Source organism: Heptranchias perlo, chromosome 7 (assembly GCF_035084215.1).
Source record: "Heptranchias perlo isolate sHepPer1 chromosome 7, sHepPer1.hap1, whole genome shotgun sequence".
Taxonomy (NCBI): domain Eukaryota; kingdom Metazoa; phylum Chordata; class Chondrichthyes; order Hexanchiformes; family Hexanchidae; genus Heptranchias; species Heptranchias perlo.
The window spans coordinates 82,173,513-82,200,413 of record NC_090331.1 but is presented as its reverse complement, the minus strand read 5'-3'; the positions used below and the strand labels follow the sequence as shown (position 1 = coordinate 82,200,413).

Below are 26,901 nucleotides of genomic sequence, written 5' to 3'. Positions count from 1 at the left end.
TTACAGTATTGCATGATATAGGCCGTATATTACAGTATTGTACGATATATGCAGTATATTGTATGATGTGCAGTATATTAGTATTCTACGATATAGGCAGTATTACAGTATTGCACAATAGAATATGCAGTATATTACAGTATTGAACGATATAGGCAGTATATTATGATAGCTTCCATTTTTGTCATGCTGCACATGTACAGGATGTATATGGCGTGTCAAGGGATGTGGAGGACACGGTGTGTGGGGAAAGGTGGAGAACAGTTGGTGCAGTCAAAGATGAGGGCAATGAGTTGCTTTGTTGAGCTTGCTGTACTGTGACTGCTTGTACAAACCCTGGTGTTAGCTCATGCTGTACAGTGAATGATCCTGTACCAGTTCATTTACCAAGGGCATCTGATTGTTGGATTGTTTGTTCTTCTACGTGGAATGAATTTTCTGGAACAGTCACACAAGTTCCCCACCCCTTCACCGGTTCTCTCCCTATTTCTCCCTCCCCTTTTCGAAGGCGCCGGCCCTCGCCGGGGTCGGGTTCCCCGGGCGCCGGCCCTCGCCGGGGTCGGGTTCCCCAGGCGCCACTATCCTCTTGTACTTCAAACAACGAAATTGCTGCCCGCAAGCGGCCATTTTTCATGTGCGAGCCCGGACCGTAAGTGCCAGCAGATTATTGAACTGTTGGGACGTTGCAAACATCAGTCGAAATACAGCCAGCGTGGGTGACCAGATAGCAAGCAAGGACCGTCAAAGTGGCTAATTTGGCAGAAGCCCTGGGTGATTTCAGCAGTGGGAACCTTGGGGTAGATTTGATACCCTCTCCCTACTCTTGTGATTGTAGGCACTCTAGCTGGCAAACCTTGTAGGAACATAGGAACAGGAGTAGGCCATTCAGCCCAACATTCAATTAGATCACTGCTGAGCTGTATCTTAACTCCATCTACCTGTCTTGGTTCCGAGCAGGGGGGAAACAGTTCCAGATTTCCACTACCCTTTGTGTGAACAAGTGTTTCCTGACATCACCCCTGAACGGCCTAGCTGTAATTTTAAGGTTATGCCCCCTTGTTCTGGACTCACCCACCAGAGGAAATAGTTTTTCTCTCTCTCTCTCTCTCTCTCTCTCTCTCTCTCTCTCTCTCTCTCTCCCTCCTATCGAATCCTTTAATCATCTTAAACACCTCAATTAGTTCACCCCTTCATCTTCTATATTCAAGGGACTACAAGCCTAGTCTATGCAACCTGTCGTCATAATTTAGCCCTTTTAGCCCTGGTATCATTCTGCTGAATCTGTGCTGTACCCCTCCAAGGCCAATATATCCTTCCTGAGGTGCATTGGTCTAAATGGGGTCTAACGAGAGCTTTATCTAACTGTAACATAATTTCCAGCCCTCTTGAGATAAAGGCCAACATTCCATTAGTCTTTTTACTTATTTTTTGTACCTGTCCGCTAGCTTTTAGTGATTTCTGCATTTGAGCCCCTAAATCTCTCTGCTCCACAGTTCCTAGCTTCTGACCATTTAGAAAATGCTCTGAACTATCTTTCTTAGATCCAAAGTGTACACCTCCCTCCACTTTCCCATGTTGAACTCCACCTGCCACAGCTTTGCTCACTCACTTAATCTGTCAATGTCCCTTTGCTCCCATCTACACTGTGCCAACTAACTTGGTGTCGTCAGCAAACATGGGTATGCGGCTCTCTATTGTCCGAGTCTTTGTAGATGTCTGTTTCGTGGAGCTCCTGAAGATAGTGTGATTGAAGTTTACGTTTCATCCTCAGGAAACTGGGAGCGAGCAGTGAGAAGATGCTGGGCTCAGACGGAGGGCTTGTGGAGGATTGGCTCTCTCAATTCAAGGTAAAGTCACCTGGGACAGTTTAACCAGGCCGCTTCTCCCCGGTGTCCTGGAAAATGCTTATCTGGGCAAGCTGTTCCCAGTCAGTCAGTCAGTACAGGTCGGGGCAAACTGTTCCCAATCACCTTTGCTGCACACTGGAGGTTGTGTGTCACATGAAACACAGACAGAGATTACCCCCCCCCCCCCCAAATCAGTGAGGTATCTGCTTGCTCTGGTCATTGGACGATGCCTCTGACCTCCCTGTCCCCTCAGCTCTGCTCCCGATGTGCTGACCTGCTATATTTGGATGCTACGTGGTTTTTGCGATCATGTTCCTGGAATGAGGGCAGTGTCACATTATTCGGTGCTCCTTGGGATTGCTTGGTGCTGGCACTGTTCCCTTTCATACCATTCCAGCCCCACATCAGCTCCAGACACTAACACTATGTGTAGTCCTGATTTTACTGTAGACTTATATCGATGACAGTGCTTTAAATTCAGACTCTGTACTCTGGAAGTGCTGAGCTCCACACAATCGTACTCTGGTCCTCTGCTGAGGCAGGCTAAGCTCTGATGTGATGATTTTCACTATGCCTAATCCTTAAGACTTAAACAGACTTTCTCATCTCTCCCTTTCCCCTCTGCCTTCTGCAGACTTTACCTGAAACTCAGATATCCAGTTACGCAGCAACCCTCCACCAGAAGACGACTTTAGTACCAGCTCTGTACAAGGTCATCCAGGACCCCAACAATGAGGTATGGCACCTGCACCTAGTGTGTCCAGTCAGGTCAGGGAAATGGGCCTCCAGCACTATAATGGGTACAAGGGGTGGGACCTCTTTAAGGGTACAGGAGGTGGGTCCAGTCTCTAACGAGTACAGGAGGTGGGGCCTGTAATGGCAGCAGTTGCCTGACTACTGGTGGCTGTGCCGCAGTGTCCCTGACCACGGGTGTGCCGTAGCTTCATAAATGTATCCTGCTTGCGTTAAGTGCCATTTAGGATTTTCAGGTTTTCTGCCCAGTATTTAAATAATGAGCTCATTTAATGATGAGGTAATGGGGGTTAGATGAGGGCAATGCAGTTGATATGGTGTATATGGACTTTCAAAAGGCGTTTGATAAAGTGCTGTATTATAGGCTTGTCATCCAGATTGAAGCCCTTGGAATAAAGGGGGCAGTAGCAGCATGGATACAGAATTGGCTAAGTAACAGGAAACGGAGAGTAGTGGTGAACAGTTGTTTTTCGGACTGGAGGGAGGTGTACAGTGGTGTTCCCCAGGGGTCAGTGCTGGGACCACTGCTTTTCTTAATATATATTAATGACTTGGACTTGGTGTACAGGGCATAATTTCAAAATTTGCAGATGAGACAAAACTTGGAAGGGTAGTAAACAGTGAGGAGGATAGTGATTGACTTCAAGAGGTGGAGATGCCGGTGATGGACTGGGGTTGACAATTGTAAACAATTTTACAACACCAAGTTATAGTCCAGCAATTTTATTTTAAATTCACAAGCTTTCGGAGATTTTCTCCTTCCTCAGGCAAATGTTTCCTCAGAAAAACATTTGCCTGAGGAAGGAGAAAATCTCCGAAAGCTTGTGAATTTAAAATAAAATTGCTGGACTATAACTTGGTGTTGTAAAATTGTTTACAATTGACTTCAAGAGGACATAGACAGGCTGGTGGCATGGGCGGACACGTGGCAGATGAAATTTAATGCAGAAAAATGTGAAGTGATACATTTAGATAGGAAGAATGAGGAGAGGCAATATAAACTAAAGGGCACAATTCTAAAAGGGGTACAGGAACAGAGTGATCTGGGGTTTATATGTAAACAAATCGTCGAAGGTGGCAGGGCAGTTTGAGAAAGCGGTTAAAAAAACATATGGGATCATAGGCTTTATAAATAGAGGCATTGAGTACAAAAGTAAGGAAGTCATAATGAACCTTTATAAAGCACTGGTTTGGCCACAGCTGGAGTATTGTGTCCAGTTCTGGGCACTGCACTTTAGGAAAGATGTGAAGGCCTTAGAGAGGGTACAGAAGAGATTTACTCGAATGATTCCAGGGATGAGGGACTTTAGTTACGTGGATAGACTGGAGATGCTGGGGTTGTTCTCCTTGGAACAGAGATGATTGAGAGGCGATTTGATAGAGGTATTTAAAATCATGAAGGGTCTAGACAGAGAGGCAGAAGGATCAAGAACCAGAGGACATGGTTTCAAGGTGATTGGCTAAAGAACCAAAGGTGACATGAGGAAAATCTTTTTTACACAGTGAGTGGTTGGTTGGGATCTGGAATGCACTGCCAGGGGAGTTGGTGGTGGCAGATTCGATCGTGGCCTTCGAAAGGGAACTGGATGGGCATTTGAGAGGGGAGAATTTGTAGGGCTACGGGGATGGGACGAGGGAGTAGGACTGGCTGGATTGCTTTTGCGTAGAGCCGTGCGGACTCGATGGGCCGAATGGCTTCCTTCTGTGCTGTAACCTTTCTGTAATTGTATGACAGTGGTGAGAAGGCGAGCTTTAATTCCTGATTCCAACACGTCGGGTTAGCCTGAGCGTGGAACATAGCCAAGCATGACTGGTATAATGAAACTCATTAAGTTCAAGATTGCAGAGGGTGGTCTGCATGGAAAGGTTGGGATGTTTTAGTTTATGTCACAGGTGATGTTACTAATACCATTACGCCATTACATAATGTGCCGAGGAGCAGGGGAGTCCTTCAGTGTACAGTATTGGGCTGCCCCGCACTGGCATAAAGACAAGGCTGTGAGCATTTTCATATATTTTGTGTATTGCTGCCCGTGAGGCTGTCATTGTTTTCTTGTTTCTGTTCCTACCTATGTTCATTGCTCTGTTTGCAGTTACTGGAGCCCGTCTGTCACCAGCTGTTCGAGTTGTATCGGAGCTCTGAGGTGAGGTTGAAGAGGTTTACGCTGCAATTTTTGCCCGAGTTGATCTGGGGATATCTGTGCATCACATCAAGCAGAGAAAGACAGAGCAATGGCTGCATTGAAGCCCTGCTACTGGGTATCTACAATCTGGTAAGCTCAGTGTGTGTGTCCCCGGGTAGGTGGGTGCTTGAGTGCGCGCGTGTCCCTGGGTGTGTTTTTTTTAATTCATTCACGGGATGTGGGCGTCACTGGCGAGGCTGGCATTTATTGCCCATCCCTAATTGCCCTTGAGAAGGTGGTGGTGAGCCGCCTTCTTGAACCGCTGCAGTCCGTGTGGTGAAGGTTCTCCCACAGTGCTGTTAGGTAGGGAGTTCCAGGATTTTGACCCAGCGACGATGAAGGAACGGCGATATATTTCCAAGTCGGGATGGTGTGTGACTTGGAGGGGAACGTGCAGGTGGTGTTGTTCCCATGTGCCTGCTGCCCTTGTCCTTCCAGGTGGTAGAGGTCGTGGGTTTGGGTTGTGCTGTTGAAGAAGCCTTGGGGAGTTGTTGCAGTGCATCCTGTAGAGGGTACACACTGCAGCCACGGTGTGATGGTGGTGAAGGGAGTGAATGTTTAAGGTGGTGGATGGGGTGCCAATCAAGCAGGCTGCTTTGTCCTGGATGGTGTCGCGCTTCTTGAGTGTTGTTGGAGCTGCACTCATCCAAGCAAGTGGAGAGTATTCCATCACACTCCTGACTTGTGCCTTGTAGATGGTGGAAAGGCTTTGGGGAGTCAGGAGGTGAGTCACTTGCCACAGAATAGCCAGCCTCTGACCTGCTCGTGTAGCCACAGTATTTGTGGCTGGTCCAGTTAAGTTTCTGGTCAGCGGTGACCCTCAGGATGTTGATGGTGGGGGATTCGGCAATGGTAATGCAGTTGAATGTCACGGGGAGGTGGTTAGACTTTTTCTTGTTGGAGATGGTCATTGCCTGGCACTTGTCTGGCGCCAATGTTACTCGCCACTTATCAGCCCAAGCCTGGATGTTGTCCAGGTCTTACTGCATGTGGGCACTGACTGCTTCATTATCTGAGGGGTTGCGAATGGAACTGAACACTGCAATCATCAGCGAACATCCCCATTTCTGACCTTATGATGGAGGGAAGGTCATTGATGAAGCAGCTGAAGATGGTTGGGCCGAGGACACTGCCCTGAGGAACTCCTGCAGCAATGCCCTGGGGCTGAGATGATTGGAGAGTTTTCCCCCTGATTCCCATTGACTTCAATTTTACTAGGGCTCCTTGGTGCCACACTTGGTCAAATGCTGCCTTGATATCAAGGGCAGTCACTCTCTCCTCACCTCTGGAATTCAGCTCTTTTGTCCATGTTTGGTCCTGGTGGAATCCAAACTCCAGGGTGGGGGGTGGTGGAGGTGAGGGAGAGTTTGTGTCTCTCGCTCTCGCTCGCTCTCTTGGGGTGTGTTTGCCTTACCCTCCCCTGGGGGAGGTGTGTGTTTATAATGGTGGAAACCCTATCTAAACATGTTCACTCTGGCCCAGCCCCTGATTAAGAATTAAAAATAACTTTAAAATATATTCCCACACAGCCTGGCCCCACTCCCAACTACACTGAAAGTTACAGCCTGAAGCCCTGCGGGAAAACAGAGCTGCATAAGGAGTCGTCTGTTGAGGGACAGAAGCTTCCCAGCTGGGTGAGACAGTGTAGGTTTAACCAGGCCTGGTAACTGTGGGTCTTGAACACATGCACAGGATGAATCACCTTTTAACATACATGCTTAATACTCAACAGAAATACAGATCAACACAATCCCTATAAATGCGACTCAAAATATTACATCTCGCCATATAAATCATCCTCCAAAATATACATATTGTACAGTATATAATGTGGTATCTGAGCATTCATAACAGAACACATACCCAACTGTTGGCACCTGAATAATAAATACCATCATTAAATATTAATATAATGTCACCTCCCCGGCACAAGCACTGAATGAACAGCTGCTGCCTCCTCAGGGCCCTGGCCGAAATTAGGTGCCTCAGCCGTAATGAGGCGCAGTTGTGGTGAGGCCTGGTTGTAATTTGGTGCTGTTTGGGATTTTTTATGGGGTCGGTCGCCCCGTTTGGGGTTTTTTGTGGGGTCGGTCGCCATTTCCTTTTATTAGAACCTGTGACTCAGTGAGAGCAATGCCACGGAAGGTGCACATTATCCAGTGACCGGAGCATTGACCCGATTCGGCTCCTACTTCCTGAACACCATGTGGGTGGGGAGAGGCTCAGCAGCCACAAGCTCCGGTCTCGGGCGAGGGATCTCTACTGCGGGAGACCTTGGCCGAGTCTGGTTGGTAAAGGATGTTTATGGAGGTATGGTTCCCCTGCTCCTGCAGCGGGGCTTTATTAATTCCCTCCCTCCAATTCATCTCTATCGTTCACAGGGTCTGTTCACAGCCAGATGTTGTCAACTTGCCAAAGGAAACGCAGCCCCCGCACCTTCATGTTCTGAGCGTCGGAGTGCTCTGGAGATCAATACAGACAGGATATACAGTCAGTGTACAGTACAGTGCTCTGGAGATCAATACAGACAGGATATACTGTCGGTGTACAGTACAGTGCTCTGGAGATCCAATATAGACAGGATATACAGTCAGTGTACAGTACAGTGCTCTGGAGATCAATACAGACAGGATATACAGTCAGTGTACAGTACAGTGCTCTGGAGATCCAATATAGACAGGATATACAGTCAGTGTACAGTACAGTGCTCTGGAGATCCAATACAGACAGGATATACTGTCGGTGTACAGTACAGTGCTCTGGAGATCCAATATAGACAGGATATACAGTCAGTGTACAGTACAGTGCTCTGGAGATCAATACAGACAGGATATACAGTCAGTGTACAGTACAGTGCTCTGGAGATCAATACAAACAGGATATACAGTCAGTGTACAGTACAGTGCTCTGGAGATCAATACAGACAGGATATACAGTCAGTGTACAGTACAGTGCTCTGGAGATCAATACAGACAGGATATACTGTCGGTGTACAGTACAGTGCTCTGGAGATCCAATATAGACAGGATATACTGTCGGTGTACAGTACAGTGCTCTGGAGATCCAATACAGACAGGATATACTGTCGGTGTACAGTACAGTGCTCTGGAGATCCAATACAGACAGGATATACTGTCTGTGTACAGTACAGTGCTCGAGATCCAATACAGACAGGATATACTGTCGGTGTACAGTACAGTGCTCTGGAGATCCAATACAGACAGGATATACTGTCTGTGTACAGTACAGTGCTCTGGAGATCCAATATAGACAGGATATACTGTCGGTGTACAGTACAGTGCTCTGGAGATCCAATACAGACAGGATATACTGTCTGTGTACAGTACAGTGCTCGAGATCCAATACAGACAGGATATACTGTTGGTGTACAGTACAGTGCTCTGGAGATCCAATACAGACAGGATATACTGTCTGTGTACAGTACAGTGCTCTGGAGATCCAATACAGACAGGATATACTGTCGGTGTACAGTACAGTGCTCTGGAGATCCAATACAGACAGGATATACAGTCAGTGTACAGTGCTCTGGAGATCCAATACAAACAGGATATACAGTCAGTGTACAGTGCTCTGGAGATCAATACAGACAGGATATACAGTCAGTGTACAGTACCGTGCTCTGGAGATCAATACAAACAGGATATACTGTCTGTGTACAGTACAGTGCTCTGGAGATCCAGTACAGACAGGATATACTGTTGGTGTACAGTACAGTGCTCTGGAGATCCAATATAGACAGGATATACTGTCGGTGTACAGTACAGTGCTCTGGAGATCCAATACAGACAGGATATACTGTCTGTGTACAGTACAGTGCTCTGGACATCCAATACAGACAGGATATACTGTCGGTGTACAGTACAGTGCTCTGGACATCCAATACAGACAGGATATACTGTCGGTGTACAGTACAGTGCTCTGGAGATCCAATACAGACAGGATATACTGTCTGTGTACAGTACAGTGCTCTGGCGATCCAATACAGTCAGTGTACAGTACAGTGCTCTGGAGATCCAATACAGACAGGATATACTGTCGGTGTACAGTACAGTGCTCTGGACATCCAATACAGACAGGATATACTGTCGGTGTACAGTACAGTGCTCTGGAGATCCAATACAGACAGGATATACTGTCTGTGTACAGTACAGTGCTCTGGCGATCCAATACAGTCAGTGTACAATACAGTGCTCTGGCGATCCAATACAGTCAGTGTACAATACAGTGCTCTGGAGATCCAATACAGACAGGATATACTGTCTGTGTACAGTACAGTGCTCTGGAGATCCAATACAGACAGGATATACTGTCTGTGTACAGTACAGTGCTCTGGAGATCCAATACAGACAGGATATACAGTCAGTATACAATACAGTGCTCTGGCGATCCAATACAGTCAGTGTACAATACAGTGCTCTGGCGATCCAATACAGTCAGTGTACAATACAGTGCTCTGGAGATCCAATACAGACAGGATATACTGTCTGTGTACAGTACAGTGCTCTGGAGATCCAATACAGACAGGATATACTGTCGGTGTACAGTACAGTGCTCTGGACATCCAATACAGACAGGATATACTGTCGGTGTACAGTACAGTGCTCTGGAGATCCAATACAGACAGGATATACTGTCTGTGTACAGTACAGTGCTCTGGCGATCCAATACAGTCAGTGTACAATACAGTGCTCTGGCGATCCAATACAGTCAGTGTACAATACAGTGCTCTGGAGATCCAATACAGACAGGATATACTGTCTGTGTACAGTACAGTGCTCTGGAGATCCAATACAGACAGGATATACTGTCTGTGTACAGTACAGTGCTCTGGAGATCCAATACAGACAGGATATACAGTCAGTGTACAATACAGTGCTCTGGAGATCCAATACAGACAGGACATACTGTCAGTGTACAGTAGTGTCCTGCAGGTCCAATACAGACGGGATATAGAGTCAGTGTACAGTACTTTTGCGGTTCTCCATTTCAGGTAAAGCATCGGTCAGCGCAGATCAGTGAATTAGGTTCTGACCAGTACCATGTGTGGTTCATCACCAGATAATGAGAGCGCTCCTTGTCTGGTTCTCGAGAGAATTTGTTGGGATCTTTCACGTTTCTCAGAGGCTTCTGCCTTTTTAATGTAACAATGCCGTATTAAATCCCAGTCTGTTACAGTACAGAAACAGGCCATCGAATCCCAGACTGTTACAGTACAGAAACAGGCCATCGAATCCCAGTCTGTTACAGTACAGAAACAGGCCATCGAATCCCAGTCTGTTACAGTACAGAAACAGGCCATCGAATCCCAGTCTGTTACAGTACAGAAACAGGCCATCGAATCCCAGCCTGTTACAGTACAGAAACAGGCCATCGAATCCCAGCCTGTTACAGTACAGAAACAGGCCATCGAAGCCCAGCCTGTTACAGTACAGAGACAGGCCATCGAAGCCCAGTCTGTTACAGTACAGAAACAGGCCATCGAATCCCAGCCTGTTGGTGTCCTCCCATGGTCTAGTTCGGAGAGCTCGAGGTTATGTTCAGTTGTGGCCCTGTTCCTATCCTGGGTGAACGGGTAGGGCTAAACTATTGACTCCTCTCCCCATCCTGTTGGAACATTCACTTGTAGTGGGATATTGAGGAAATGAGGAATGCTGTAATTACAGGCCCTAGAGAGGGTGCCGAAGAGGTTTACTAGAATGGTACCGGTAATGATGGATTTTAGTTATGTGGAGCGACTGGAGAAGCTGAGGTTTTTCTCCTTTTAGAGCAGAGAAGGTTAAGGCAAGATTTGATAGAAGTGTTCAAAATCATGAACGGTTTTGATGGAATAAATAAGGAGAAACAGTTTCCAGTGGCAGAAGGGTCAGTAAACAAGGGACACAGATTTAAGGTGATTGGAAAAAATACTTGAAGGGAAAAAATTTGCAGGGCTATGGGGAAAGAGCAGTGGAATGGGACTAATTGGAGAGCACTACCAAAGAGCTGGCACAGGCACAATGGGCCGAATGGCCGCCTCCTGTGCTGTATTATATTGTGATACTACAGTGTTGGAAGCTCAGAGTCCAAGGAGAGACGGAGAGAGAGCGATGTGAACACAGTTAATGAATGAGATGTGAACGTAGCGACTGGCTGAAAGGTTTATCTCCACTCTGAGTACGATTATGGTCAGAGTTTGAGTTTACAAATAATTCAAATTTCTGAGTTGCTGTGCAGCTTCATAAAGGACTCAGGAGGGTTGTTCGTTACTGCAGGTTACTCTACCCCGTGACTGATAGAGGCTGATTGACCCACCAGAGATTACACGGGTTTAGAAACAAATCTGTTCATACGCTCAGGTTGAGTGCAAGTGCCATAAACCTGCTCTGAACTACATCCCTCCCAGAATGCCCACAACACCTAGCCTGTTTACAGCATGTACAGACAGACAACACAAGACAAAGCATTACTCATTCTGCTCACACAAAACAACCTGCAAACCACCCTCCTCCATGTAATTCACCTCGGCAAGTTGAGCGAAACATTGCTTCATGTTCCCCACACATCCAGCAACCATTCTAAACTCCTGCTCACCCAGCTGCTCGCCCTTCACCCCATCTGCAAGAAGGAGTTTGCATTTATATAGCATCTTTCATGACCTCAGGATGTCCCAAAGTGCTTTACAGCCAATAAAGTACTTATGAAGTGTGGTTACTGTTGTAATGTAGGAAACGCAGCAGACTATTTGCGCGCAGCAAGATCCCACAAACAGCACTGAGGACGCCGTCCAATGTGTTGTGTGGCATTCCAACGTGCTAAGTGGGATAGATTCAGAACAGATCTCTCAGCTCAAAACTGGGCATCCATGAGGCACTGTGGGCCATCAGCAACAGCAGCAGAATTGTATTCCAGCACAACCTGTAACCTCATGGCCCGGCATTTTCCTCATTCTACCATTACCAACAAGCCAGATGATCAACCCTGGTTCAATGAGGAGTGTAGAAGAGCATGCCAGGAGCAGCACCAGGTGTACCTAAAAATGAGGTACCAACCTGGTGAACCTACAACACAGGACTACATGCATGCTAAACAGCGGAAGCAACATGCTATAGACAGAGCTAAGTGATCCTACAATCAACGGATCAGATCAAAGCTCTGCAGTCCTGCCAAATCCAATCGTGAATGGTGGTGGATAATTAAACAACTAACTGGAGGAGGAGGCTCTGTGAACGTCCCCAGCCTCAATGATGGCAGAGTCCAGCACGTGAGTGCAAAAGACAAGACTGAAGCGTTTACAACCATCTTCAGCCAGAAGTGCCGAATTGATGATCCATCTCGGCCGCCTCCCCAATATCCCCACCATTACAGAAGCCAGTTTTCAGCCAATTCGATTCATTCCATGTGATATCAAGAAATGGCTGAGTGCACTGGATACAGCAAAGGCTATGGGCCCCGACGACTTGTGCTCCAGAACTCGCCGCACCTCCAGCCAAATTGTTCCAATACAGCTACAACACTGGCATCTACCCGACAATGTGGAAAATTGCCCAGGTATGTCCTGTCCACAAAAAGCAGGACAAAGCCAATCCGGTCAATTACAGCCCCATCAGTCTATTCTCAATCATCAGCAAAGTGATGGAAGGTGTCGTTGACAGTGCTATCAAGCGGCACTTACTCACCAATAACCTGCTCACTGATGCTCAGTTTGGGTTCCGCCAGCACCACTCAGCTCCAGATCTCATTACAGCCTTGGTCCAAACATGGACAAAAGAGTTGCATTCCAGAGGTGAGGTGAGTGACTGCCCTTGACATCAAGGCAGCATTTGACCGAGTGTGGCACCAAGGAGCCCTAGTAAAATTGAAGTCAATGGGAATCAGGGGACAAAATATCCAGTGGCTGGAGTCATAGCTAGCACAAAGGAAGATGGTAGTGGTTGTTGGAGGCCAATCATCTCAGCCCCAAGACATTGCTGCAGGAGTTTCTCAGGGCAGTGTCCTAGGCCCCACCATCTTCAGCTGCTTCATCAATGACCTTCCCTCCATCATAAGGTCAGAAATGGGGATGTTCGCTGATGATTGCTCAGTGTTCAGTTCCATTCGCAACCCCTCAGATAATGAAGCCCACGTGTAGCAAGACCTGGACAACATCCAGGCTTGGGCTCATAAGTGGCAAGTAACATTCGTGCCAGGCAATGACCATCTCCAAGAGAGTCTAACCACCTCCCCTTGACGTTCAACGGCATTACCATCGTCGTATCCCCCACCATCAACATCCTGGGAGTCACCATTGACCAGAAACCTAACTGGACCAGCCACATAAATACTGTGGCTACAAGAGCAGGTCAGAGGCTGAGTATTCTGCGACGAGTGACTCACCTCCTGACTCCCCAAAGCCTTTCCACTATCTACAAGGCACAAGTCAGGAATGTGATGGAATACTCTCCACTTGTCTGGATGAGTGCAGCTCCAACAACACCATCCAGGACAAAGCAGCCCGCTTGATTGGTACCCCATCCACCACCCTAAACATTCACTCCCCCCATCACCGGCGCACTGTGGCCGCAGTGTGTACCATCTACCAGATGCACTGCAGCAACTCGTCAAGGCTTCTTCGACAGCACCTCCCAAACCCGTGACCTCTACCACCTAGAAGGACAAGGGCAGCAGGCACATGGGAACAACACCACCTGCACGTTCCCCTCCAAGTCTCACACCATCCCGACTTGGAAATATATCGCCGTTCCTTCATCGTCGCTGGGTCAAAATCTTGGAACTCCCTACCTAACAGCACTGTGGGAGAACCTTCACCACACGGACTACAGCAGTTCAAGAAGGCGGCTCACCACCACCTTCTCAAGGGCATTTAGGGATGGGCAATAAATGCTGGCCTTGCCAGCAATGCCCATATCCCATGAACAAATTTTTTTAAATGACCAGATAATCTTTGTTAGTGATGTTGGTTGAGGGATAAATATTGGCCAGAACTCCGGGGAGAACGCCCTTGCTCTTCAAATAGGGCCATGGGATCTTATGTCCACTTGAGAAGGCAGACGGGGCCACAGTTTAACGTCTCATCCAAAAGACGACACCTCCCTCAGTACTGCTCTGAAGTGTTAGCCTAGATTATATGCTCAAGTTCCTGGAGTGGGGCTCCAAACCACAACCTTCTAACTCAGAAGTGAGAGTGCTACCCACTGTGCCACAGCTGACACCTGGAACAATGAACAGGGATGATTGGAAAAAATGTTTTCACCTAGGATTATTAGAATAGGGAATGCTTTACCCCAAGAGGCAATTAAGGCAGAGACTAGAACATAATTTAAAAGTCTATTAGGTAAGTACTTAAAGGAAAAATATAAAACTCTGCATTACTTCCATACTTTTACATTCATTGCCCTCTATAAATTCCAGAATCTCATTTTGTCTTGTGTGGGCAGGAATACCCTCGCACAGTCACCTGACAGCTACATCAGCTGCCGTGGGGAGTCAGCACACCCCTATGGCAGGTGTCACCAGTCCTTTGGACTGGTGCACTTCCATAGCTGGTGTCATCTTGAAGCATTTCTTCTCCTTTGCAAACAAGTCATAATGCTCCTGCTTCAAGCTACTGAACAGCAGTTTGAGTGCGTGCACTCTTTTATCACTGACCACAAGTGGTACTCTAGCTGGGCCTCAGCCAGTGACACATCAGCTGACCCAGTCTGACCATGAGCATAAACTGTCCAACTCTCTAATTTAATAAGATTGCACATTGAAATGGTGTCACATTCTTGTTCTCTCTGTCATGCTTCCTCATTCTCTTTCTATCGTTCTCTGTCGCACTCATGCTATCATTCTTTTTCTTTCATTCACACTCTCTCCACTCTTTGCATCTTCCTCCTCTGCACCATGCTCATTCTTGCATGTGTGCTTTCCTGGTTGAGCTGGATTGGGTTTTTGGTGTCAAAATGAAGGTTCAGGTTGAGTTGGGCTGGGTTTGGCTATTAGGGATGGTTCGGGTTGGGCTGGGTTTGGGTGTTGGGGACGGTTCAGGTTGGGCTGGGTTTGGGTGTTGGGGACAGTTCAGGTTGGGCTGGGTTTGGGTGTTGGGGACGGTTCAGGTTGGGCTGGGTTTGGGTGTTGGGGACAGTTCAGGTTGGGCTGGGTTTGGGTGTTGGGGACGGTTCAGGTTGGGCTGGGTTTGGGTGTTGGGGACAGTTCAGGTTGGGCTGGGTTTGGGCGTTGGGGACGGTTCAGGTTGGGCTGGGTTTGGGTGTTGGGGACGGTTCAGGTTGAGTTGGGTTGTGCTTGGTTTCTGTGGGAAGGTTCAGGTTGAGCAGAGCAGGGCTGGATTTGGGAGTCTGTATTCTCTGGTTGAGTTCGCTGGTTTCACCCTGTTGTAGCAGATGTGATTGACCTCGTGATTCATCAAGTCAACAGTGGGGCAGTCTGACCGGTTTCTGGAGCTTGTTGCTATGCTACAGTCATTTCAAGCCCTGTCAAACCTCTTTTGATAATGCACCGCGACAGACGTGTTAAATGAAACTATTTTACTGTGAAATGGGAGCTAGTAACACCCATTCATTTCATTTTTCTCACAGGAGATAGTCGATAGAGATGGAAACAATAAAGTCTTGTCCTTCACAATTCCATCACTGTCCAAACCATCAGTATATCACGAGGTGAGTGCCTTCCTGTGGACCCATCATTCACCTTGCTCTGTATCCAGAGGTTTCTGTAACATGGGATTGTGCAATTATCTCAACAGCTTCATGTTTTGTGAGATTTTTTTAAAAACTTGGTGAGTGGCTTTCTCTGGGGTGGGAGGGGGGGGGTGGTGAACAAACAGCCACTCTGTTACTCAGCTGAGACACCACAAGGCCCTGATCTGTCCCTGGCCTGTGTAAGGTGAGTAGACCTCCATCAGGGCAGCGTTTGGAGTATAACAATTGGTCTGCTCAACCCTGGACTATAGTGCAAAAAAAATCCAGATTGGGATCCAACTCTGTCCAGTAATCCCAGCTAACAAATAGGTGTGTGGGTTTCAGGGTAGCTGAGGCTCTATCACGATGATACTCACTGTCCAGGTCACTGGAGAGCAGTCAGCTCCTGGGGAGATGTACCCAGCCTGAGTCAGCGCCTGTGGTGGGTGGAAGGATGGGGGGAGTGGAGGGGAGAAAGAGAGTAATGCTCAGGAACTATCCAAACACCCGGATTCACAAGATCTTGTCCTGGAGCTTATGGCTTAATAGCTCTGTGAGATAGCAGCAAGGTCATATGACTTGACAGGAACACAATAAGACTAATGCAGCTTCTAAAAATGGGGAAAATTCAAAGCCAAGAAACATTCTGCATCAGTGGGACTTTCAGCACCATTTGATAAGATTTTTGAGATTAAGATAAGAATTCCCCTCCTGATAACAGGCATGTACTAACAAAACTCATTAACCGTGCTATGCAAACTGAGCACACTGCTTCAAACACGTTTTATTTTATGGAGCATAACCTAGAAATTTAGATGTCAGTATAGATGAAACACTCTCGCCTCTCCGAATCATAAAAAGGCTACAGCACGGAAAGAGTCCATTCGGCCCATCGAGTCCACGCAGGTCTATGCAAGAGCGATCCAGCTAGTCCCACTCCCCCGCCCTATCCCCGTAGCCATGCAAATTTTTTCCTTTCAAGTACTTATCCAGGTCCCTTTTTGAAGGCCATGATTGAATCTGCCTCCACCATCCCCTCGGGCAGTGCATTCCAGATCCTAAACACTTGCTCTTGAGTCAGAAGGTCGTGGGTTCAAGCCCCACTCCAGAGATTTGAGCCCATAATCTAGGCTTCAGTGTAGTACTGAAGGAGTGCTGCACTGTTGGAGGTGCCATCTTTCGAATGAGACGTTAAACCGCGGCCCCTTCAGGTGGACATAAAGGTTCCCGTGGCACTATTCAAAGAAGAGTAGGGAAGTTCTCCCCGTTGTCTTGGCCAATATTGATCCCTCAACCAACATCACTAAAAACAGACTTTGTGGTCATTGTCTCATTGCTGTTTGTGGGATCTTGCTGTGTGCAAACTGACTGCTGCGTTTCCTACATTACAACAGTGACTACACTTCAAAAGTACTTCATTGGCTGTAAAGCGCATTGGAACACCTTGAGGCTGTGAAGGGTGCTATATAAATGCAAGTTCTTTCTTCCAACTCAGCGTTAGTGAGGTGCAGGCACTGCTGGTCCATCAGCCCTTCGTGTTTCTGGCAGTGGGATCGAGCGGTTCTTGCACCTCGACCAGATTTCTTTCTGAAGGTGGTTTATTTAATTTGGGTTAGGAGACCCTGGGGACTCCCCCCGCCCACCCCGATTGTCTGTCTATTCACTGACTGGACCTTAAAACGGCACCTTTCAATATATGGATGTTCACTGCGCCCTTTACTTTTATAACAAGCAAACAAAGTGCGTTAGCCAGACACGTCAGCTGTTTACCCAACGTATCGGAGGTCAAGGACAGCTGGGATCTGAGCAGAGACCTGCACAATGGGTATTGCTGGAAGGAAGCCCAGTGCTTTGGTGAAAGGTCATTCCACAGCTGCATTCTGCAGGTTGCAATCTTTTTTTTAACAGCGGGGTGACGTCGGCAGATTTATCCTGGCAGATGGGTTTTCTGACAGATGACGCTGCTTCCTCCTGTCTCCGATATCCTGCTGCGTTAGAGCACAGCAGGGCGTGGAGCATTCTGAAATATTCCCCATCTTGTAGGGTCTTTGCTCTCCAAACAGGAAGCTTCCTCCATATAGGACCTGGCACTCCCACGCAGCCATCTCTTTGGGTATTTGAATGGCTGACCTCCATATAACCTGTGATTCCATCTGTGCATTGTCTTTCCATTTTAAGTAAAAGTTCCTTCCTGTTTTTTTTTGTCCCCATATGAAGCACTTTGCATTTCTCTACATCTACCACCTGTCTGCCCAATTCCCGAGTATATTCAAATCCTCCCGTGGCTTATCCCGTTCAGCCTTGGAGTCTCCCACCTTCACCAGTGTTGAATTCTATTGGAGTTGCACTTGCATAGGGATTACTTGTGACAAGGAGACGATGGAAGCTCCCTGTGAACCAGCAGCTCCCCCACAACCGGAAGGTGAAGGGTTCAAGGCCCAGGGGTTCTGTCACTCGCTTGAGTCTGCGCCTTACTTGAATATCCCATCCTTTGAGGACTAATTGAATGAAAAAGGAAAGAAAGTACTTTCATTTTTATAGCACCTTTCACGACCTCAGGAGGTCCCAAAGCACTTTACAGCCAGAGAATTATTTTTGAAGTGTAGTCTTTGGTGTTTTGCAGCAAAATGGACCAGTTTGCATACAGCAAGGTTCCACAAACAGCATTGAGATGAATGACTGTTAATCTGTTTGTGATATTGGTTGAGCGATAAACATTGGCCAGGATACCGGGAAGAACTCCCCTGCTCTTCGAATAGTGCTATGGGATCCTTTACGTCCACCTGAACCACCAGTGAGACCGGGTCTCAGTTGAACGTCTCATCCGGAAGACGGTACCTCTGACAGTGCAGCACTCCCTCAGTACTCAACTGGAGTGTCAGCCTAGATTATGGTCTCAAGTCCCTGGAGTGGGACTTGAACCCACGACCTTCTGGCTCAGAGATGAGAGTGTGGACGCTGGTTGAGGACAGCGTTGGACTAGGGCACACTGCTCCCCTCAGTTGAATAGCCTGGCCATTCAATATCAGCTCACACATGAAGTTAAGTTGTGACTCAGCAAGAATCAGAGCCTTTAGAAGAGGAGGAACCCGAGGGGCAAAAAGGTTTGTTGGAAAGCTAGCATGAGGCTGTAAATATTTTTTATAATTCTCGGGATGTGGGCGTCGCTGGCAAGGCCGGCAGGTGGGCAGGTTTCCTTCCCTAAAGGAAATCAATGAACCAGTTGGGTTTTTACATCAATCAGACAGCTTCATGGTCACTTTTACTGATACCAGCTTTCTATTTCCAGATTTTTTAAACTGAATTCAAATTCTTAAACTGCCATGGTGGGATTTGAACTCATTGTTACTGGACGAATAATCCAGAAAGCATCAGTACATGCCCATACACAAATATGTGAAAGCCTCTCACTTTGTGTTAACGCAGCCTTCAAGTATAGGCTCCATGGCCCTGACAGAAGGAGCACTTAGCCAGCACGGCCTAATCCGAGTGGTGTACAGTGACCTTCACCCTCAGAGGGAGAACTTCACAGCACAGAACAGGTAAGTGGATCACCACACCAACTGGGCTCTCCATTCTGGGCCTGTGCCTCTACAGCAGCTATTATAAATTTGATGGCCAGGTGGTGAAGGAATAGAATACTAGAGCCTAGTCTTGAGTTGCTTCCAAGCCTTTATTCACAGAGCTCCACACCACACCCGAGATCAGCTCTCTTATAAATGGATACAAGAGAGTTTGCAATTGATACCCACCACCTGAATACAATTAACACTAATTGATATAAATCACATGGATATAATTAAGTCTGTGTGCATTCAGCTTGTGTCCTAACTTAAATTTTCTTGATCTTATTTGTGTTCCCACTCTGCATCTGCCCCTCACTCTGCCACCCCCCCGCTCTGCCCATCCCAATCCAGAGGTTGATCAAAGGCCTGGTTCCAGTTCTCTGCCAGTGCAAGACATTTAAGAGAGTGAACTGAGGTGTCTCTCCTTCCCACCCCCCAGGTTGGTGGCCTCTGCCTGGCACCGCCCTGTAACAGCATGGCATGTGTTAGATTGGAGGCATGATCCAATGCCCCGTCCTAGTCAGTAGTCGTTCTAGGGGTTATGGTGACCTAAGGTTTTATAGCATGAGACTGTAGTTCCCACAGCAAGTCTGTCCAGTGTCTGTGTACATATCAGTCTCAGCATATTATTAAAACAGTGCTAAACATCAACTTCTGCTTAGAAAAATGGGTAAACTGGCTTACTGTGCTCGGCCTCTGCCCCCATGTGTTGCTCGGCCTCTGCCCCCATGTGTTGCTCGGCCTCTGCCCCCATGTGTTGCTCGGCCTCTGCCCCCATGTGTTGCTCGGCCTCTGCCCCCATGTGTTGCTCGGCCTCTGCCCCCATGTGTTGCTCGGCCTCTGCCCCCATGTGTTGCTCGGCCTCTGCCCCCATGTGTTGCTCGGCCTCTGCCCCCATGTGTTGCTCGGCCTCTGCCCCCATGTGTTGCTCGGCCTCTGCCCCCATGTGTTGCTCGGCCTCTGCCCCCATGTGTTGCTCGGCCTCTGCCCCCATGTGTTGCTCGGCCTCTGCCCCCATGTGTTGCTCGGCCTCTGCCCCCATGTGTTGCTCGGCCTCTGCCCCCATGTGTTGCTCGGCCTCTGCCCCCATGTGTTGCTCGGCCTCTGCCCCCATGTGTTGCTCGGCCTCTGCCCCCACAGCTTCTGCAAAAAGAGCTGATTAAGGAGTTCAGATCTGCAAGGTTATTTAATCCTGCACATCACATCTGGTACAGTTAAAACAAAAGACTTGAAAAATTAGGTCTTTTTTCAATAAAACAAAGCCGATCACGGTGATATGATAGCAGTGTTTAAAATGATGGGACGGTGCAGATAGAAGCAGTCTGTTTCCGGTAGTTAAAAGGCCTAGAACCAGGGGCCATAGATACAAGGTTAAATGTAGGAGATTTAGATCAGGAGACACTTCTTCACACAGAGTTGTGAGGCTGTGGAATTCACTTCCAGGGTTAGTGGTTGAGGCAGAAACTATCAACATTCAAAATTAGATTAAACAGGTGGATGAAGGAAAAGGGATTGAAGGGATATGGAAACGGGATAGGTAAATGTGATTAGATCTGTTGGCTCGCGTGAAGGGTAAACGCTGGCACAGACTGGTTGGGCTGAATGGCCTGTTTGTGCTATACCTTACATGTATTTCTATGTGAATAGTACGAAGTGTGAAACGTATTGGGATCTGAGAAGCTGCAGATCAGTGGGGTTAAATCACCTGACACCATTCAGACTAAGAGCACAAAGTATTGGTTCCACTGCGTTGGGAGGAAATTCCACACGATTTCTGTGCTTTAGTACTCCGGAGCACAGGGAGCCCTGTTTATTGAGTATCTCTCTGGATATGGAAGGACTAGTGAGTTTAATTACTTTTCAGGTACATGGGGTGGCACAGTGAGTTGGACACTGGCCTTTCACACCTCAGACCTTGGTTCTCAAATTCTGGACCTTGAAATTCTGCTCTGTTTGTTGGCTGTAAGGGTCCCACATGAAATGAGTTTAGCAGTCTCAGCTTCCTGCTCACTTCTTCTGCACCTGAAATCTAAACAACATCATGACCACCAGCATTGTGGGAGTACTTTCACCAAACGGACTGCAGCGGTTCAAGGAGACAGTTCACCAACATTTTCTCGAGGGCAACTAGGGATGGGCAATAAATACCAGCCTTGCCAGCGACATCCGCATCCTGAGAATTTTTTTTTAAAGCACAAAACTGCCCTACTTTGGCACCAAGCTGATGCCTTTACTCAGACAGCCGCAGGTTGGCTGGTTTGGGAAATGGAAGTGCCAGATCGGCCGATGGCTGCCAGGCCACCTTGGTAGAAGTGCCAGTGTGCAGGTTGTATGGATGCAGCAAGGTAGTTCGTAATGTTCCCCTTACCCGTTGGTGCGATATTAGCCGTTGCTAGTCTTCGCTTCACAAATGCCCAAAGTCACACTGTAGAGTCTCGCTGTAACTGGATCTGGAAGGTAGTGATTTGATAGTGTCGTATAAAATGTGTTGGACAAGGTCCAGGAGGCTAGTGAAGGAATGCTTCATTATGCAAGTGGCCTTACATTTATAACATGAAATACTTTTATACAAATATATAAAGTTCCACGATATGTGTGTGCTTTTTTCAGGTTTGAAGTGCTGAGTTTCCTCATGTTGTGTTACAATTCTGCAGTTGTCTGCATGCCCAACTCTTCCTACCGCTCCCTGTGTAGTGTGTGCTCGAGGTAAGTGTTGCTTCAAAAAGTATAACTTGCACTAATAGTGGGGAATCAAGATTTATTTTAAACAACACTTCAAAAATAGTCATTTAGTTGAGGGAGGGCAGCGGTGGAGTGCAGTACTGGGGATGCGCGCTTTCAAGTGGCCCCGCATTGCCGCTCACTGTCCTGCTCTTGGTACGAGGACAGAGAGAGAATCGAGAATAAACAGGGGAGCTGAGTCGTACCTTTTAAAGAGAACAGTAAAATAACAGGAGAGAAAGCAAAGAGATTATCACAGCTGAAGGTCTGGATGTGAGGTCGTGTCGAGCTGCACTAAAGCATCCTGTACCCAGGGACATATCAAAAAGCAGAGGTTGAAGCTCTCGCCTCAACGAACAGAAGCAGTAGAAAGTATCTTGACTCCATCAGCTGGGAAATGGAACAAACCCTGTAATATTTTATCATGTTTTACCTTTTATTGAAAGAAAGACTTGCATTTATATAGCACCGTTCACAACCTCAGGATGTCCCAAAGCACTTTACAGCCAATGAAGTATTTTTGAAGTGTAGTCATGTTGTAATGTTAGAAAACGTGGCAGCTAATTTGGGCACAGCAAGATCCCACAAACAGCAATGTGATAATGACTGGATAATCTGTTTTATTAATGTTGGCTGAGGGATAAATATTGGCCAGGACACTGGGGAGAACTCCCCTGCTCTTCTTCCAATAGTGATGTGGGATCTTTTACGTCCACCTGAGAGGGCAGACAGGACCTCAGTTTAACGTCTCATCTGAAAGATGGCATCTCCAACAGTGCAGCACTCCCTCAGTACTGCACTGGAAGTGTCTGCCTAGATTTTATGCTCAAGTCTCTGGAGTGGGACTTGAACCCACGAGCATCTGACTCAGAGGCGAGAGTGCTACCACTGAGCCATAGCTGACACAGCTGGTCGAATTTCCTGCACCATCTCCAGGCCGCTGTTTCTATTTGTTGTCCTGATCCATTCCGGTTCGACATCTAACATTCATTTTCAAAATGACTTGTGGGGGAGAGTAACAGATATAACATTCATCTTGTGAAGTGAAATGTCGAAGAAATTAAATTTCCATCTTTTCGTGTGGAATCCAAGGAGCAGAGGTGGGGAGTGAGATAGATGCTCAGTAATACTACAGGGCAAAGCACATTAGATCAGAGTGCTGCGAGACTGTTTTGGTGAGGGGTTCACTCCCTCCCCCAGGGACTCTGTCCACCTGTGTGTTGGCGAGGGGTTCACTCCCTCCCCCGGGGACTCTGTCCACCTGTGTGTTGGCGAGGGGTTCACTCCCTCCCCCGGGGACTCTGTCCACCTGTGTGTTGGTGAGGGGTTCACTCCCTCCCCCAGGGACTCTATCCATCTGTGTGTTGGCGAGGGGTTCGCTCCCTCCCCCGGGGACTCTATCCATCAATGTGTTGGCGAGGGGTTCACTCCCTCCCCCGGGGACTCTGTCCATCTGTGTGTTGGCGAGGGGTTCACTCCCTCCCCCGGGGACTCTGTCCACCTGTGTGTTGGCGAGGGGTTCACTCCCTCCCCCGGGGACTCTGTCCACCTGTGTGTTGGCGAGGGGTTCACTCCCTCCCCCGGGGACTCTATCCATCAATGTGTTGGCGAGGAGTTCACTCCCTCCCCCGGGGACTCTATCCATCAATGTGTTGGCGAGGGGTTCACTCCCTCCCCCGGGGACTCTGTCCATCTGTGTGTTGGCGAGGGGTTCACTCCCTCCCCCAGGGACTCTGTCCACCTGTGTGTTGGCGAGGGGTTCGCTCCCTCCCCCGGGGACTCTATCCATCAATGTGTTGGCGAGGGGTTCACTCCCTCCCCCGGGGACTCTGTCCATCTGTGTGTTGACGAGGGGTTCGCTCCCTCCCCCGGGGACTCTGTCCACCTGTGTGTTGGCGAGGGGTTCACTCCCTCCCCCGGGGACTCTGTCCACCTGTGTGTTGGCGAGGGGTTCGCTCCCTCCCCCGGGGACTCTGTCCACCTGTGTGTTGGCGAGGGGTTCGCTCCCTCCCCCGGGGACTCTGTCCATCAATGTGTTGGCGAGGGGTTCGCTCCCTCCCCCGGGGACTCTGTCCACCTGTGTGTTGGCGCGGGGTTCGCTCCCTCCCCCGGGGACTCTGTCCATCTGTGTGTTGGCGAGGGGTTCGCTCCCTCCCCCGGGGACTCTGTCCACCTGTGTGTTGGCGAGGGGTTCACTCCCTCCCCCGGGGACTCTGTCCATCTGTGTGTTGGCGAGGGGTTCGCTCCCTCCCCCGGGGACTCTGTCCACCTGTGTGTTGGTGAGGGGTTCGCTCCCTCCCCCGGGGACTCTGTCCACCTGTGTGTTGGCGAGGGGTTCACTCCCTCCCCCGGGGACTCTGTCCACCTGTGTGTTGGTGAGGGGTTCACTCCCTCCCCCGGGGACACTGTCCACCTGTGTGTTGGCGAGGGGTTCACTCCCTCCCCCGGGGACTCTGTCCACCTGTGTGTTGGTGAGGGGTTCACTCCCTCCCCCGGGGACTCTGTCCACCTGTGTGTTGGCGAGGGGTTCGCTCCCTCCCCCGGGGACTCTGTCCACCTGTGTGTTGGCGAGGGGTTCGCTCCCTCCCCCGGGGACTCTGTCCATCAATGTGTTGGCGAGGGGTTCACTCCCTCCCCCGGGGACTCTATCCATCAATGTGTTGGCGAGGGGTTCGCTCCCTCCCCCGGGGACTCTGTCCACCTGTGTGTTGGCGAGGGGTTCACTCCCTCCCCCGGGGACTCTGTCCACCTGTGTGTTGGCGAGGGGTTCACTCCCTCCCCCGGGGACTCTGTCCACCTGTGTGTTGGCGAGGGGTTCACTCCCTCCCCCGGGGACTCTGTCCACCTGTGTGTTGGCGAGGGGTTCTCTCCCTCCCCCGGGGACTCTGTCCACCTGTGTGTTGGCGAGGGGTTCGCTCCCTCCCCCGGGGACTCTGTCCATCTGTGTGTTGGCGAGGGGTTCGCTCCCTCCCCCGGGGACTCTGTCCACCTGTGTGTTGGCGAGGGGTTCGCTCCCTCCCCCGGGGACTCTGTCCATCTGTGTGTTGGCGAGGGGTTCGCTCCCTCCCCCGGGGACTCTGTCCACCTGTGTGTTGGCGAGGGGTTCGCTCCCTCCCCCGGGGACTCTGTCCACCTGTGTGTTGGCGAGGGGTTCGCTTCCTCCCCCGGGGACTCTGTCCACCTGTGTGTTGGCGAGGGGTTCACTCCCTCCCCCGGGGACTCTGTCCACCTGTGTGTTGGCGAGGGGTTCGCTCCCTCCCCCGGGGACTCTGTCCATCTGTGTGTTGGCGAGGGGTTCACTCCCTCCCCCAGGGACTCTGTCCATCTGTGTGTTGGCGAGGGGTTCGCTCCCTCCCCCGGGGACTCTGTCCATCAATGTGTTGGCGAGGGGTTCGCTCCCTCCCCCGGGGACTCTGTCCATCTGTGTGTTGGCGAGGGGTTCCCTCCCTCCCCCAGGGACTCTGTCCATCTGTGTGTTGGCGAGGGGTTCACTCCCTCCCCCGGGGACTCTGTCCACCTGTGTGTTGGTGAGGGGTTCACTCCCTCCCCCGGGGACTCTGTCCACCTGTGTGTTGGTGAGGGGTTCACTCCCTCCCCCGGGGACTCTGTCCACCTGTGTGTTGGTGAGGGGTTCACTCCCTCCCCCGGGGACTCTGTCCACCTGTGTGTTGGCGAGGGGTTCACTCCCTCCCCCGGGGACTCTGTCCACCTGTGTGTTGGCGAGGGGTTCACTCCCTCCCCCGGGGACTCTGTCCATCAATGTGTTGGCGAGGGGTTCGCTCCCTCCCCCGGGGACTCTGTCCATCAATGTGTTGGCGAGGGGTTCACTCCCTCCCCCGGGGACTCTGTCCACCTGTGTGTTGGCGAGGGGTTCGCTCCCTCCCCCGGGGACTCTGTCCATCTGTGTGTTGGCGAGGGGTTCACTCCCTCCCCCGGGGACTCTGTCCACCTGTGTGTTGGCGAGGGGTTCACTCCCTCCCCCGGGGACTCTGTCCATCTGTGTGTTGGCGAGGGGTTCGCTCCCTCCCCCGGGGACTCTGTCCACCTGTGTGTTGGCGAGGGGTTCGCTCCCTCCCCCGGGGACTCTGTCCATCTGTGTGTTGGCGAGGGGTTCACTCCCTCCCCCGGGGACTCTGTCCACCTGTGTGTTGGCGAGGGGTTCGCTCCCTCCCCCGGGGACTCTGTCCATCTGTGTGTTGGCGAGGGGTTCACTCCCTCCCCCGGGGACTCTGTCCACCTGTGTGTTGGCGAGGGGTTCACTCCCTCCCCCGGGGACTCTATCCATCAATGTGTTGGCGAGGGTTTCGCTCTCTCCCCCGGGGACTCTGTCCACCTGTGTGTTGGCGAGGGGTTCGCTCCCTCCCCCGGGGACTCTGTCCATCTGTGTGTTGGCGAGGGGTTCACTCCCTCCCCCGGGGACTCTGTCCATCTGTGTGTTGGCGAGGGGTTCACTCCCTCCCCCGGGGACTCTGTCCATCTGTGTGTTGGCGAGGGGTTCGCTCCCTCCCCCGGGGACTCTGTCCACCTGTGTGTTGGCGAGGGGTTCGCTCCCTCCCCCGGGGACTCTGTCCACCTGTGTGTTGGCGAGGGGTTCACTCCCTCCCCCGGGGACTCTGTCCATCTGTGTGTTGGCGAGGGGTTCACTCCCTCCCCCGGGGACTCTATCCATCAATGTGTTGGCGAGGGGTTCACTCCCTCCCCCGGGGACTCTGTCCACCTGTGTGTTGGTGAGGGGTTCACTCCCTCCCCCAGGGACTCTGTCCACCTGTGTGTTGGCGAGGGGTTCACTCCCTCCCCCGGGGACTCTGTCCACCTGTGTGTTGGCGAGGTGTTCACTCCCTCCCCCGGGGACTCTGTCCACCTGTGTGTTGGCGAGGGGTTCGCTCCCTCCCCCGGGGACTCTATCCACCTGTGTGTTGGCGAGGTGTTCACTCCCTCCCCCGGGGACTCTGTCCACCTGTGTGTTGGCGAGGGGTTCGCTCCCTCCCCCGGGGACTCTGTCCACCTGTGTGTTGGCGAGGGGTTCACTCCCTCCCCCGGGGACTCTGTCCACCTGTGTGTTGGCGAGGGGTTCACTCCCTCCCCCGGGGACTCTGTCCACCTGTGTGTTGGCGAGGGGTTCACTCCCTCCCCCGGGGACTCTGTCCACCTG

General features: G+C 50.1%; 1 protein-coding gene across 2 annotated transcripts in view; it reads left to right on the top strand.

Moving 5' to 3' along the window:
• The first annotated feature begins 1,773 nt into the window (after positions 1-1,773).
• The window catches only part of LOC137323908 (hyccin 2-like), a 49,066-nt gene continuing 23,938 nt past the window's right edge, over positions 1,774-26,901 (top strand). For both annotated transcript variants that reach the window (XM_067987987.1, XM_067987986.1), the window contains exons 1-6: positions 1,774-1,847; positions 2,482-2,583; positions 4,694-4,873; positions 15,361-15,441; positions 18,889-19,004; positions 21,639-21,734. In XM_067987987.1, the coding sequence (XP_067844088.1) occupies positions 1,797-1,847; positions 2,482-2,583; positions 4,694-4,873; positions 15,361-15,441; positions 18,889-19,004; positions 21,639-21,734 (626 nt within the window). In that variant the 5' untranslated portion in view covers positions 1,774-1,796. The remainder of the gene's footprint in view (positions 1,848-2,481; positions 2,584-4,693; positions 4,874-15,360; positions 15,442-18,888; positions 19,005-21,638; positions 21,735-26,901) is intronic.